Here is a 15,832-nt window from a genome sequence, read left to right as displayed (position 1 = left end):
GGAGTGACGAATCACGCTTCTCCATCTGGCAATCTGATGGACGAGTCTGGGTTTGGCGGTTGCCAGAACGGTACTTGTCTGACTGCATTGTGCCAAGTGTAAAGTTTGGTGGAGGGGGGATTATGGTGTGGGGTTGTTTTTCAGGAGCTGGACTTGGCCCCTTAGTTCCAGTGAAAGGAACTCTGAATGCTTCAGCATACCAAGACATTTTGGACAATTCCATGCTCCCAACTTTGTGGGAACAGTTTGGAGCTGGCCCCTTCCTCTTCCAACATGACTCTGCACCAGTGCACAAAGCAAGGTCCATAAAGACATGGATGACAGAGTCTGGTGTGGATGAACTTGACTGGTCTGCACAGAGTCCTGACCTCAACCCGATAGAACACCTTTGGGATGAATTAGAGCGGAGACTGAGAGCCAGACCTTCTCGTCCAACATCAGTGCGTGACCTCACAAATGCGCTTCTGGAAGAATGGTCAAAAATTCCCATAAACACACTCCTAAACCTTGTGGACAGCCTTCCCAGAAGAGTTGAAGCTGTTATAGCTGCAAAGGGTGGACCGACGTCATATTGAACCCTATGGATTAGGAATGGGATGTCACTTAAGTTCATATGCGAGTCAAGGCAGGTGAGCGAATACTTTTGGCAATATAGTGTATATCCCACCCACTAACAGGTGCCATGATGAGGAGATACTCAATCTAATTCACTTCACCTGGCACTGATCAGAATGTTATCAGTGTTGTACATGGGTCCAAAAGTCTAAGACCACGCTGACGCAACTTGCTGGTGATTGCCATACACACTGTTCAAAGCAAAAGCAGGCATAGTCACAGCAATATACACAAACACACACTTGATCGTGTACGATGTGACCGACCTGTCCACTTCAATTTGATGCTATAGGCAGCAGTGCTGTTTAACAGGGACCTCTGACTGGCACACTACTCATGGTCACGGGTTTCTGTAACACAACACACACACACACACACGATATTCAACAACTACGATATGGACAATCTATAGCCACAATTCTTCAGAAAGCGAGTGTTAATTTGTGCAGTATTTAAGCTTGAGATGGAAAAAAGGACAGCTAAATGTCTAATTCTGTTCTCTATATATATGCACTGTATATCCTAAACATGAATTATAATCATTAATGAGTATAACTGTTTACACACACTTACCTGATTATTACTATTAAAAGGAGGACTCCTAAACTCCTGAATTACCTGAAAGGTAATTTAGTTTTATTAAGTTATACTAGTAATTGATCTCCGCGTCGTTTTTTGTCCAGTTTTGTGTCTTATCATCGCCTGTGTGGAAAAAACTAAACGGCTAGCTAGTTAGCTTAATCGGCTGCATGCGCCCTATTGGTGCCCGACCGTTACTGTTTAAATTTAAACTGCAGAGGGTGCGCGTGCGCTTTATAGATTATTAGATTTTATAAACTTTACCTGAAACTGGTACAATATCCCATCAGGCTAGCTTTAGAATTGAGAATCAGGATCAATTATGAATATAATTTAAAGTTTCTGTCAGAAATTCTCAAGATTCATATGGGCTAATTTAAACGGGGCCTATGTGTAACCCGCGGACAAACCCATATGGTGCCCACATGGGCCCCACCTTGCAATGTTGCAATGGGCTGTGTCTCAGATGAATTATATAATTAAATGATTACCGGATGGAATATTACTTTACAATATTACTGGATAAATCATCACGTAGTCTACAATGTGTTGAGTATGCTAACGAAACTCAAGTCTGACTCTTGATCAGTGGACTACTAAACGTAAGAGTCTCAGCTGAATCAGTCGATGAACCGGCTCAGTGAGAGAATCAACTGAATCAGTCGATGAACCGGCTCAGTGAGAGAATCAACTGAATCAGTCGATGAACCAGTCAGTCAATGAGCACGGTAGCAGCCATACGACAAATATGAATGGGGTTAATTTAGACCTCGGACTCATGAATCATGAGTTAATATGGAGAATCAGGTGAGTCAGTCAGGGCCCGTAATAATCGGTGCACAATATTCATTATAACAATAATAAACCAAATTCCAGCTTAAGGTTAAGGAATAACAGCTGTTACTACAGTTAAAACACTTGAAATAACTAAACAAAACGCTCACACATCCTTCTACATCATTTCCTCTTGGTTTGATTGTTAACGCTCAAATCTTGCAATAAATCTTAACATAAAAGTCCTCACATGCAATCAATCATGAAATAAATTAATGGCTTCTTTAAAAACTTTCACCAAGGGAAAATAAAAACTAATCATAAACCAGCTTTATGACTTGCGTGTGGGTCCTTGTTTATTGTCCGCCATAAATAATCAGACAGCAAAGAAACACTGATGTGTAAAGACTCAGTTTATTAAAAAGACCACTGGCGTTTTCATAGCAGGGGAGGGAAAAAACCAAACAAACGAAAAAAAAAAAAACAAAACCCAAAAACAAAGACAACTTCAAGCCTAGCGTGACCCAATTATGGCTCATTCTTTTTTTTCCAATCCCGACACCGCTGACTGTCCCGTTCGATACAAAACCACAGTCTCGGGCCTGAAACTAAAACAAATGGCTTAAAACCATTTTAAGAATACGTTTTTAAAATGGAAAGGAAACTTGTGAAAAAATTTGGTAAAGAGAGGAAAGTGGGAAGAGCAGAGACGGACAGGTGCGGGTGCAGATGTATGAAACCGAAAACTGAAAGGAGGGTGACAGAGATGGGACACGAGTCACAAGGACACCGGTCAATGGAGGTTCGTCAGTTGAAAGAGGTACAGCAGAGAAGCATGGGGGGGGAGAGGGAGGAAGAGAGAGAGAGAGACGATCTGAATCAGTCTGCGTCAGGCGTCGGGCTCTTTCTCGGGCTGACGGATCTAGAGCGGCTGAAACACACACACCATTACACACATTTTTTGTGGAACACACAGTATGAGCATCATACATTTATTCCATACAGAAACAAGACAATACACCATACAGCACTTTGCATAACTTGTCTATGAATGGTTCATGGACTGTCCGTCTAAACAAGGCAGCTACATGCACAAATCATCATCATTTAATGGATTTAAAGCAATCAATTCTTCACTGAAGAAGTGTCAGATAAAAACAGGTGCAGGGACAGGACGGACTCACCTGTCTCTTTTCTTGCTTATGGAGCGAGAACGAGATCTGGATCTCGATCTGGATGCGCTGCGCGCTCTCTGTCTGGAGCCGGAGCGGGAACGTGAATGAGAACGTGAGCGACTGTTCGAACAAAAGACAGGCACAAAAACACAAACATTGATATACAACCTTTGTTTAAAGGCAGGATTTTCAAAGGAGCAAGAAAAACGGATCAACCAAAGAAAACAATTCCAGCTGAAAGCACGTCTCGCAGTGGGTGTGAAATCCCTGAGAAACCAGATGTTGGGTGAGAAACTTCTGCTAATATTAAGCTAGAATTACCCAAGCAAACAAATTATGGTTAACAAACAGGTCTACATTTAATATTTTGCCGAAATAGCACTGCGTTCACACCAGTAAGCCAAAAGCCCTCTAACTTTCCCTTTAAGTTCTCATTGCAGCAAAAATGTACAAGTTTGCTGTAAAATTTACATATTAGATTATACTTTAAAGGTAAACTGTGGCCTGTGGCTTTTCCTCCATTTTTGGATGTCAAATGCAGACTAAATAGAGGTTTCAGAGGACAGCACTTCTCCATGTCACTCACTTGTATTAATCGGTCACTGTCATAAATTATAATTTCCCCACACTCCCATGCTATCACCGGTCCTGAACAGAGTATATGCAGCACGTGTGGTACCTGGTCCTGCGGACTGGCGTTCTGGACCTCCTGGCAGGACTTCTGGAGCGGCGCACAGGGGAACGAGAGCGACGAACTGGGGTTCGGGATCTGGAGCGGCCTGGGGACGCCGACCTAAAAAACACAAACATTTGAGCCACAGTAACACGTTTTCGTTTAAAAAGGCACATGTTGCTATCCGTTTTGGCGTTCCGTCCACACCGGGATGACGTTTTTAGTCAACGAAAATGTATCTTTGTGAAAACGCTCTCCAAAGTGGATACATTTTTAAAAAACACCGTTTTCACATAATGTGGACTGTGAAAATGGAAGCTTTCAAAAACGATGATGCATTTTTAGTCATGTGACCAATTCAACCAAGATGGTGGACGACATTGTACAGTTGTTTTGGATGATCTCCATTTTGAAGTAAATAAATAGCAGGTGAAATGACACCGGTTGAAGCGTCTTACATTTTACTCATGCGGAGTACAGGGACATAAGCGTTTTTCAGATGTTCAGTGTGGATGACCAATGTTTGGGGAAACGACTGAAAACGACAGTGGACGCAGAGCATTTTTTAGACGAAGATTCCGTTTTCAAATTTATCCGGATTAGTGTAGACGTAGCCTTAGATGACTAGTCTCCACAAAAGACACATCAGCTGTTGAGTGCTGTAACGCATAAAGCAGAGCAGAACTCACCTGCTTCGCCTTCTGGAGTAGGATGGAGAGCGATATCTCCTGCAACACACACATACATATAAGCAAAACTTCAAATAACATCACAGCCCAGTAGAGAGATTACCAAAATCACTGAGTAATAATAAAATTACGGCATTCTTACCGCTCGTAGCTGCGGCTGCGAGAGTGGTGGCGACGGCCGCGAGATCTGGACCGAGAGCGAGACCTAAACAGACCGTGTTTTTAAAAAAAATGAGCTGCAGTTCAGACATTTCAGAGCTAGTGCTTTTTAAACGTTGAGCGCTGCATGGCTGTACCTGCTGCGTCTGCCGCCTCTCTTGCTGTAGCGGTAGCAGTCGTAAGCGTAGTGACCTGTCTCTCCGCACTGGTAGCAGCGGTCGTTAGGATCAAACTGCCTGCGGCTTGGCCGGCCGAAGCGGGACTTCCGGGACATTCCATTTGACATCTCGACACGGATGCGGGCCCCGCAGAGCATTCTGGGAAAGAGAAATGAGTTACTAAAAATCACAGCAGTTATCCAGTCATGTCACAGGTTAATGGACGTGTACAGTCTTGCCCTTTAGATACATACAGATTTTCCATACAGATACATTTTCAGTAAATTACAGCTCTCCTAACACCTTATTGGTGTTTTGGCCACCAATATTTCTTGACTTGGTGTGTGTTTATAGAACACACAGGAAAGGTGCTGAAATGCTGTCATTAATTCCAGGAGGTATTCTGTTCCAGTTTAATTGGAGATATGTATCCAATTTGTAGAACAAAATTTGGAATCTCGGGTCATCAGTGTAATCAAACGTTCAGCTGAAGCTACAGCAATAAAGAAATCCAGCCAAAGTAGGTTATTTAACATAGGATTTAAAAAAAAGAAAAGAATTAATTCATGGATCACTGGTTGGATTGCGACATGTGGTCATCATGAGTACTCTCATAAAACAACGAATCTCATGAAACAGGTCACCTGTGTGATGTTACTGAAAGTATATTAAAAAGGGACACCGATGCGTGTCCTCCATTTTCTTTTTAATTGTATCTCTTTACACTGAAAACCCAAGATAAAGTAAGAATAAAAACTCTGCTGTCTGGAGACAAACAAGAACACGGCCGGCCTTCTAACAGAAAGACGAAGGCAGATATCGAGCTCGAGCCGACTCACTTGCCATCCATGCCCTTCACAGCGTCCTCTGCGTCTCTGGAGTCTTCATACTCGACAAAAGCGAAGCCCGGAGGGTTGCGTGCCACCCAGACGCTCCGCAGAGGCCCGTAGTAGCTGAAGGCGCGCTCCAGCTCACCCTTCGCCGCACCATTGCCCAGGTCACCCACGTACACCTTACAGTCCAGGGAACTGCGTGACGAGTAAGACATCTCGAAGCTGCGACCTGGAAGAGTTACAGAAACTTAAACCCTCTCACGGCTTTCAATATCAGCGCCTCTTTCTAGAACAATGCCATCTGATATTCGAGACCCGTTTCGCTCATCTTGAGCATAAACACACACCCGATTCCGACTGAATTAAAACCGACAGTTGAGACGGCAGAAAAGTTTCCAGCAAACAATATTAAGCCTCGACAGCCGGGTGAGGAGACGATTATATCTGAGAACCGTATGCAAATGTAGCAACGTCTGGTTTACACAGTCAGCTAGATCAAAACATGTATTCCTTCACGTTTCTGCGGCTGACGGGAAGCAGGTTAGCTTCTGTACGGTCTTGAGCGTCATTGTAAAACTACAATGTTAAAATTTGTAGCTATTAAAGCAGTTAAATACATCCTAATGCATATTGCAAAGGTGCAGAAACATCTAGTGATATTTTGGTCCCTCAGTCCCCTAATATAAGCTGACAAATACAAGACTAGAGGTCAAAAGGCTTACGAGCTGTTTATTACGTTCATGAAGAACAAATTTGACATCTTTTAACATCGCTACACAGAATTCGTGTTCCTGGGGTCACTTTACACCGAAGAAAGTGTGCAATCTTTTTGGTCAGAAAGGTTTACACAGACTCATTCCCAACACCGTGTCCATTCAGACAGGACACACACTGCCTAGAGTTATTTATATTTATATATTGCTTTAAAGCAAGTAAAAAAAAAAAAAAAAAAACATTTTTGTGGACTCATACACGGTGGGAAAAATTTATCATGGGATTTGGAGACTGAATAAAAATGCCAAAGATGCTAACGTTAAAAATTACTTCAGGGTGCAAACTAATCCCGTCCAAACAGAGCTAGCACGATATCACGTGCGTTTTAAACACTAATTTCTACTAATTACACAGAAATTTTAATGTGAATGTGGGCAACTTCTACCTAAAAAGAAAACCTTTATTATCATGAAACAAATGATTAATATAAAAGGAGTCCGTAAAATCCTTCCTCAGAATCGGCTTTGTGCAATATATTATTATTACTACATATTTACAGTGTTTTAGCCACTGTTTAACGCCGTTCCATGATAACTAAAAACTTGTAGATTGAGTGTGGATAATATAATCATTGTAGAAATAGTTTTAGATTTAAAAAAAAGGAAGAGTTAGGAAACCGAATTAGTCAGTTAGCATGAAGCTAATAACGCCATTAAATATGCGGTAGTCAGTAAAGTTTAGCCGACATGCTAACAGCCTCTTTGTTCGTTAACTGGCTGCAAAATCCAAAATTTCATGCTTTTTTTGCAGATTTACTCAAACATCCATCAGCTTAAGTCATATTTATTATCAACAAATGTTACATGTTTTCTGTTTTGCGACATGTTTGATCATTTAACTCAATTTCCCCTTCTAATCTATGGTGCATCAGGGTTCACCCTCAGCCCTGTAGCGAACAATTTACTGTTTTTCCTCAGCAAAAAAAATAAATAAATAAATAAATAAATAAAGCCAAACAAAGTGCAAGCTGTTCTTGTTTTTTTTAATGATGTTACGAATTATTTGTTTTTATTTATCCGTAGATTTCGATTTATATTTAAAATGCTGAACACCCGAATCAAACCCTATAACAACCTTGTCCCAAATGGCTGCGTGCGCCCTTAACGAGTAAGCTCCATCAAGACAACAAATAATGGCGTGTAACGCACTATGTAGTGAAAGGGCCAGCCATTTGAAACACAGCCACATACACTGTCGTGCAGCGAACAGAAACCAAATCAATTAAAGAAGAAAAAAAGACGCAAGCGACACCGAGTCGGCGTTATAAATCAGACAGCTGTATGCTAAACAACGATAGACAAGCAAAACAATGAAAACAAATTAAATGTTAAAAAACAAAAAAAACAAATGCGCGTGCTATGTAGCTTAGCTTAGAGACAGGCGTACATGTCGGCCTCGGGCTCCGCGACACAGCACGCGCGTGAACGTGCGTTTCCGGTTGCACACGCAATCTCAAACCGCGATAATATTCAATACATGCAGAACCTGTAACAAACTCACCGACGATGCATAAACAACCGCAACGGTAATCGTGTTGTTTTTTTCGAATCGATTTCTATTCTATTTTCTCACCTTTTTCTACTTGTCTCGAGCGTCACATTCACACACACACGCGCTCTCTCTCTCCCTCCCTTTCTTTTCCCGGAAGCGCACGGTTTCCAAAGCTGAGCGCGCGCCTTCGCGAGCAGTCAAAGAGGCGGGGCTTTATAGACGTGAATTCTGATTGGCTCCTACCTAGGCGACGCGCTATAAAGGCGCGTTTTCGTAGCGGTTCACTCCGAACCCGCTTTCTGTAGGTTACAGGTAGTGCACTAAAAAGGGCGCAGGCGCCATTACTTCAAACCCCATGTCGTGATATTATGTCAAAAATGAAGAAGAAACATGAGTCTGATGTGTTATATAGCACTTTTTAGTTAGAGTGCTTTATAATATATATTGAAACCGGTTAGAGGATTAAATGATTGAAAGTTACATCTGCAATTGTTATTGCCTTCTCAGATTTATCAGACAATTAAAAGTATATTGAAATAAAATGAAAGACCGGCAAGAGTATAAGCCAACTATTTTCTATTTTCTGTATTGCAAAAGACAGATAAGCAACAAAAGATACAGCAACAGAGGATGGATGTTTGGGGGACAAAGTTTGAGAGGCCAGATTAAGATGGTTTGGACATGTCCGGAGGAGGGAGAGTGAGTATATCGGTAGGAGAATGTTGGACATGGAGCTGCCAGGAAGGAGGCAAAGGGGAAGGCCAAAGAGGAGGTATATGGATGTAATAAATAAGGATATGAAGCTAGTGGGTGCAAGTGTTGAGGATGCAGAAGATAGGGGTAGGTGGAGGGAGATGATTCTCTGTGGAGACCCCTGAAGGGAAAAGCCGAAAGAAGAAGAAGCTACACCTATAGAGTGTCCTTAACTCATATCTGAGGGAAAGAAAAAAAACGACTTGGCTGTGATTTAAAGGTGCAATATGTGATTTTGTATTTGTAAATTACTTGTTGGAGAGATCTTGAAGAAAAAAAAAAGACTAATCTAAACGAATGTTCCTTTGACAGTACAACTGCCCTCCACTGCAAATAATATCCAGGGGTATAGTGCTTTAGGAGACCAGTAAAACACACCACATGGTGAATTGAAGTGCTCAGTATGTGTTGTACATCTTTAGAATATCCATTACACAGTTCTGAGAAAAAAAACGTTATAGCAATACGTCACCTTAGATGTTATTTTCATTATAAAGCCGTAAGTGTACTTCGAGACGCAGCAGCAACAGTCTAATCTGGAGGTTATTATGATTACACAGTGTAGCAAATGATAATATGTGATTTTATTTACATACAAACCAAATGATAAACCTGTGTCAAGGTCCTTAACTGTAGCTACAACAGCAGTCAAGTAGGGTAGGCAGTCTTGGTACTCAACAATATATATATATTTGTTTGTTTCAGTATAATTTAAAAAAAGTCTTCCATTTTGTGTAGCTGCACTGCTACATTTTGATATTTATTACAATTTTTATCGTCAGAATCATGAAAGCCAATGTCATGTTTGCAAATTAAAAAATAAATATAAGAAATATAAGTAATCAACAAGGAGCCTAAAATAGAACCTTGAAGGATACTTCAAGGATACCTTTCTGACCATACTGGAAGCCTCTCCATTAATGTTTATCAACTAGCAACCATCTTAAAAATGAGATCCATGGGATATGGGAAAGGGAGAACAGGGAAGGAGAAATATGATATAGTGAATAAATGGGGAAAGTGAATGGAGGATGGAAGTAAAGGGAGAATGAAATAGAGGAGATGAAAGAGAGAGAGAGAGAGACAGAGAGAGAGAGAAGACAAAAATTAAGAAAAAATTTCAGAAAATTAGGAGAAAAAGAAGGTGTGGGCTATAAAAGAAAAACAATAAGGGACCTAGAACAGAACCTTGTGGGACACCATATTTCATGTTATCCAGAAGAATCTGCATTAATGCTAATTAACTAGAAACAATATTATAATATCTGGACTAGACACGCCTTCCAGCCCCTGGTTAGTGTAAAATCACGATTCTCTATTAAGATGATTCCATGAATCAGAATCACAAGGTGTACACTATGTGTTATTTCTAATTAAAAACAACACGAGCTACTGGGTTAAAATGTTCTCCAAAGTCTTATAACAATTTACCAGAGTATCTGGGAAGAGGAAACAATTTCTAGTAGTAGTTAATAATGCTGACATGTGTTTAGTGCCATTTAAAAGAGTAAATATTACATACATCATGCATGATCAAAGAAATCATTATTCGCAAGTTCCATTCATTTGTTCTTTCATTCAGTGCTTTCATTCGTTCAGTCCATCAGTTCACGTTCAAGTGTAAATATCAGTCATGTGAAATATTCTGCTTTGGTTGTTTAGGATTGTTCGTCTTCTTCTAATGGATGACAGTGTCCTGTTAGAACAGGTTATAAATTAAAGTGTCAGAGTTTATCCACTGCTGTAGATGAAGATGAAGAAGATGATGGTGAAGAAGGCTTCTCGGCTCAGTCTTCCTGATGGAAAGTGCGTTTTCTCAGAAGCCTGTGATGTGACAGTATGCCTCCAGGCTGGAGAAGGTGATGTAGAGGAGCCACAGGCCAATGAACAGCGTGGACGTGAGGATCTTGATGGCTTTGGGTCCACCTAGCTCTCCGCCCACAGAGGGGCGCCGCCGCAGCATGAGCACGCCCATGTTGATGAAGGCGCAGATGGTGAAGAGCGTGACGGAAAAGGCCAGCGAACCCGGCTCCACGTGGAAAGCCTGACCTTTGACCTCCCAGTAGATGGCAGAGATGGACCAGGCCACGCCGATCCCCAGAAAGACGTTCACAGCATTGCTGCCTGTCACGTTTCCCACCGAAGCGTCAGCGTACTGATCCTGAACCGCCGCGACTTTACTCGCAAAGGTATCTGTGAGAGAACAATGAGAGCGAGAGAGGAATAAAGAAATCCAGGTAGAAAAGGAAGAAAGACAAAGAGTTGGGAAGCAAATCAATACAAATTAGACAAATAAAAGAAGGGAAAATTGTAGACAGAAAACAGAAGAAAGATGAAAAAACAAAGATAGAAGGAGGAGAAATAAAAAAGGGAAACGGAGAGAAGGAGAAAAGGAAGTGAGAATCAGGGAAGAGAGAAAGGAAAAAGGAAGAGAAAATAAATGAGTATAATTAATTCTTTGAAATTACAGACACACACACACCTGGGATGGACGTGCCGAGGGCGACGAACACCACAGCAGTGACGGTGTCCCGCAGTCCCACGGTGCAGCCGAAGTGAGACGCCAGGTCTCCGATGACGGCCGTGAGGAAGCCGATGACGAGGATTGAGACGATGAAGCAGGCCCAGCCGTTCCAGTACTCAGTGGGAGGGACAAAGGCGAATGTCAGCTTCCAGAACACCGTCATCACGTGCATGAAGTAATCACAGCAGGACGGCCGGCGTGGCTCAGCCCCTTCCTCCTCATCGCCCTCTCCTGAGACACACACACCTCATTACACAACTACCTCTGTGCTCCAGTGACTCCGCCCACATACACACTGTACAGCCTCAAACACTCCTCCCACGGCTCTCAAACTGTGTCATGTAATGTAATGTACACCTTTCTGGTCACAAAGGAATGGAATCCTGGAATACTGGAATCCTAAAGGTTTTGTGCACAGAATTTCAAAACAAGACAAAGTCACTGGTCAAAAATAGTTCTTAAAAATCATTACAGGTTTTAGCTTGAAGTCAGTTTAGGCCACACCCCAAACCTGGTGTGACTGACACATAACACTATGCTGGAAAAAAGTAATGTTTTGCTCGGTGGTACCTTTGTGATCATATTTCTAGACAACAGTCTGTTATACACTGTCAACACACACACACAGTACCTGCACTGACAGTAACCGCTTCAATGAATTGTTCTTTCCATGAGTGTGTTCCAATCACTTCAGCCAGGTTAGTGTCTTTTAACAGACGATCCACAGTGTTCTACACACACACACACACACACACACAGATTAACATTAAAAGAATATTGTAAATGTCAATTCATCAAAGATTTTGGATTTGCACTGATCATTCAGAACACACACCCACACACAACACCACTATCAATCTAAAAAGTGAAATGAAACACAGGTGAATAAAGACAAAAAGCAGGAAAGAATCACTGGTCAATCACGGCAATCCAAATACACACAGGTGACTCTGATTGGTCAGTGATTTAATTTGACAGCCAATATCAATCGAGACTCTGAAGCGTCCAATCAGAGTCCTGACCAAAAAACTATCTACCAATCCATGAACACTTCTCATGCAGAGGGGTGGAGCCTTGTCTACCGGGTCTATCGTGCCATTGGGGGCCATTCCCTGGCGGATCTACAGAAGAGGAAGTGGGTGGTGTTAGCACAAAACTCTCTCTCTCACACACACACACACACACACACACACACATATATATATATATACTACTCACAAAAAGTTAAGGATATTCGGCTTTTGGGCGAAATTTCAGGATGCACCTAAAATGCACTATAACCTTTCCAGGTGAACTTAATTTGACCTTCTCTACACTTTTGAATGCACATGTCCAACTGTTCAGTGTTTCAGTACTTTCTGCATAACTTGCTGTTCTCTAACAAGGTGCTTAACGGCAAAATTCACAACTGAGGTTTGATCCATGAATCGACCAATAAATTTTCTGGTTCCATTAGAATTGGTATTTAAACAGTCCTCTTCATCATGCTGTTCACATTTTGACATCATGAGACCAAGACCACACCTAACGACTGTACCTCACCATTACGAGGCTTCAAAGAGGATGTTCTCAGAGGGAAGTGGCCACTGAGCTTAGAGTGTCAGTGTGTCATCAGCAGGTTGCGACAGAGATACAGAGAGACTGGAAGAGTCACAGAAAGGCATAGAAGTGGACATCCTTTGGCCACATCCCATGCTGATGATGTCGCTTCATTGTGAACAGTGCCCTGCGGATGATGAATGCCACTCAACTCCAGGCACATTTAAGGGAGGTGAGAGGCACCCAAGTGTCACGTCAGACCTTTCGAAGCATGGTCTGCGTGCTAGACAACCTGCAAGGGTACCTGCCAACACCACCAGACACAGGTGTCGGGCCAGGGAGTATTTACACTGGACGAGGGACCAATGGGCCTCAGTGCTGTTCTCTGATGAAAGTCGATTCACATTCAGCAGAAATGATGGCCACCAACAATGTTGGAGACGTCAAGGAGAGCGCTATGCATCAGCCACTGTTGTGGTGGTGTTACAGTCTGGGCAGGTGTGTCTACTCAATACAGAACTGCCCTACATCTTGTGAATGGTACAGTGACAAGTCAATACTACCTGAATAAAATCATTAATCCAGTCATTGTGCCCCTGCATGAACAACATAGGCCTAATTTCATCTTCATGGACGACAATGGACGACAATGCTCCAGGTCATCGAGGTCGCATCATTAGGGAACGGCTGCTGGAGGCTGGGGTACCTCAAATGGAGTGGCCTGCACTTTCTCCAGACCTGAATGCCATAGAAAACCTATGGGATCAGCCGAGTCGCCATGTAGAGGCTCGTAACCCTGCACCCCAGAACCTCAATGACCTGAGGGCCGCCCTTCAAGAAGAGTGGAATGCCATGCCTCAGCAGACAATAAGTCGACCCGTGAACAGCATGAGACGTCGTTGTCAAGCTGTAATTGATGGTCAAGGGCACATGACAAATTATTAAGACATTGACATTTTTTGTTGTGGTATACCCACCACTGTTGGCTTTTATTTCAATAAATTGTTTAAGATGAGGAACTCACCACTGCAGCTTCTACTTAAATACCCTACTTTCATGATATAATATCACTGTAGCATGAACTTTTTATATTTAGCCAAAAGCCAAATATCCTTAACTTTTTGTGAGTACTATATATATATATATATATATACCCCCCCACACACATAAATACTGTATATACAACCCACACACACACATACATGCTGTATATACACCCCCCCCACACACATACTGTATTTACACACTCCCCCCCACACACATACATACTGTATATACACCCCCCACACACACATACATACTGTATATACACCCCCCACACACACATACATACTGTATATACACCCCCACACACATACATACTGTATATACACCCCCCCACACACATACATACTGTATATACACCCCCCCCACACACACATACATACTGTATATACACCCCCCCACACACACACATACATACTGTATATACACCCCCACACACATACATACTGTATATACACCCCCCCACACATACATACTGTATATACACCCCCCCCACACACATACATGCTGTATATACACCCCCCCCACACACATACATACTGTATATACACCCCCCACACACTAACTGTATTTACACACTCCCCCCCCACACACATACATACTGTATATACACCCCCCCACACACATACATACTGTATATACACCCCCCCCCCACACACATACATACTGTATATACACCCCCCCACACACATACATACTGTATATACACCCCCCACACATACATACTGTATATACACCCCCCCACACACACATACATACTGTATATACACCCCCCCACACACACACACATACATACTGTATATACACCCCCTCACACACACATACATATTGTATATACACCCCCCCACACATACATACTGTATATACACCCCCCCCACACACACATACATACTGTATATACACCCCCCCACACACACATACTGTATGTACACCCCCCCACACATACATACTGTATATACACCCCCCACACACATACATGCTGTATATACACCCCCCCCCCCACATACATACTGTATATACACCCCCCACACACTAACTGTATTTACACACTCCCCCCCACACACATACATACTGTATATACACCCCCCCACACACATACATACTGTATATACACCCCCCCCACACATACATACTGTATATACACCCCCCCACTCACATACATACTGTATATACACCCCCCCACACATACATACTGTATATACACCCCCCCCCCCACACATACATACTGTATATACACCCCCCCACACACACATACATACTGTATATACACCCCCTCACACACACATACATACTGTATATACACCCCCCCCCACACATACATACTGTATATACACCCCCTCACACACACATACATACTGTATATGCACACCCCCCCCACTCACACATAATGTATATACACCCCCCACACACATACTGTATATACACCCCCCCAGACACATACATACTGTATATACCCCCCCACACACACATACATATTGTATATACATCCCCCACACATACTGTATATACACCCCCTCACACACACACTGTATATACACCCCCTCACACACATACATACTGTATATGCACACACACCCCCACTCACACATAATGTATATACACCCCCCAGACACATACATACTGTATATACCCCCCCACCCACACATACTGTATATACACCCCCCAGACACATACATACTGTATATACCCCCCCCACACACACATACTGTATATACACATACCCTCCATATACATGCTGTATATACACACACCCAACACACATACATGCTGTATATACACCCCCCATACACATATATACTGTATATACACTCCCCCCACATACACATACATACTGGATATACACCCCCCCCCCCACACACACACAACCAAACCGTATATACAACCCCCCCAAACACATACATACTGTATACACCCCCCCCCACACACACATACTTTATATACACCCCCCACACACATACTGTATATACACCCCCCACACACATACATGCTGTATATACTCCCCCCCACACACATACAAACTGTATATACAACCCCCCCCCACACACATACATA

General features: G+C 42.5%; 2 protein-coding genes across 6 annotated transcripts in view; both read right to left on the bottom strand.

Annotated features, from left to right (window-relative positions):
- Positions 1–2,363: 2,363 nt before the first annotated feature.
- On the bottom strand, positions 2,364–8,128 carry srsf7a (serine and arginine rich splicing factor 7a). 2 transcript variants are annotated; one of them, XM_058383704.1, is made up of 8 exons: positions 8,002–8,128; positions 5,662–5,884; positions 4,802–4,981; positions 4,648–4,710; positions 4,506–4,544; positions 3,823–3,936; positions 3,153–3,263; positions 2,364–2,899 (listed from the first exon to the last, which is right to left on the bottom strand). In XM_058383704.1, exons 2-8 carry the CDS (start codon positions 5,868–5,870, stop codon positions 2,848–2,850), a joined length of 768 nt encoding a protein of 255 aa, XP_058239687.1. In that variant the 5' UTR covers positions 5,871–5,884; positions 8,002–8,128; the 3' UTR covers positions 2,364–2,847. The 2 variants fall into 2 exon arrangements, with proteins under 2 accessions (XP_058239687.1, XP_058239688.1); XM_058383705.1 differs by having other exon boundaries at positions 7,930–8,067.
- Positions 8,129–8,258: 130 nt separating this feature from the next.
- The window catches only part of slc8a2a (solute carrier family 8 member 2a), a 35,384-nt gene continuing 27,810 nt past the window's right edge, over positions 8,259–15,832 (bottom strand). For 2 of the 4 annotated variants that reach the window (XM_058383698.1, XM_058383697.1), the window contains exons 11-14: positions 12,220–12,318; positions 11,829–11,928; positions 11,156–11,428; positions 8,259–10,866 (exon numbers count right to left, since the gene is read on the bottom strand). In XM_058383698.1, the coding sequence (XP_058239681.1) occupies positions 10,490–10,866; positions 11,156–11,428; positions 11,829–11,928; positions 12,220–12,318 (849 nt within the window). In that variant the 3' untranslated portion in view covers positions 8,259–10,489. The remainder of the gene's footprint in view (positions 10,867–11,155; positions 11,429–11,828; positions 11,929–12,219; positions 12,319–15,832) is intronic. The other 2 variants (XM_058383699.1, XM_058383700.1) reach the window with 2 other exon arrangements.

This window comes from Hemibagrus wyckioides, linkage group LG28 (genome assembly GCF_019097595.1).
Source record: "Hemibagrus wyckioides isolate EC202008001 linkage group LG28, SWU_Hwy_1.0, whole genome shotgun sequence".
Lineage (NCBI taxonomy): Eukaryota > Metazoa > Chordata > Actinopteri > Siluriformes > Bagridae > Hemibagrus > Hemibagrus wyckioides.
The sequence above is the reverse complement of the archived record's forward strand: the minus strand, read 5'-3'. Positions and strand labels throughout refer to the sequence as shown.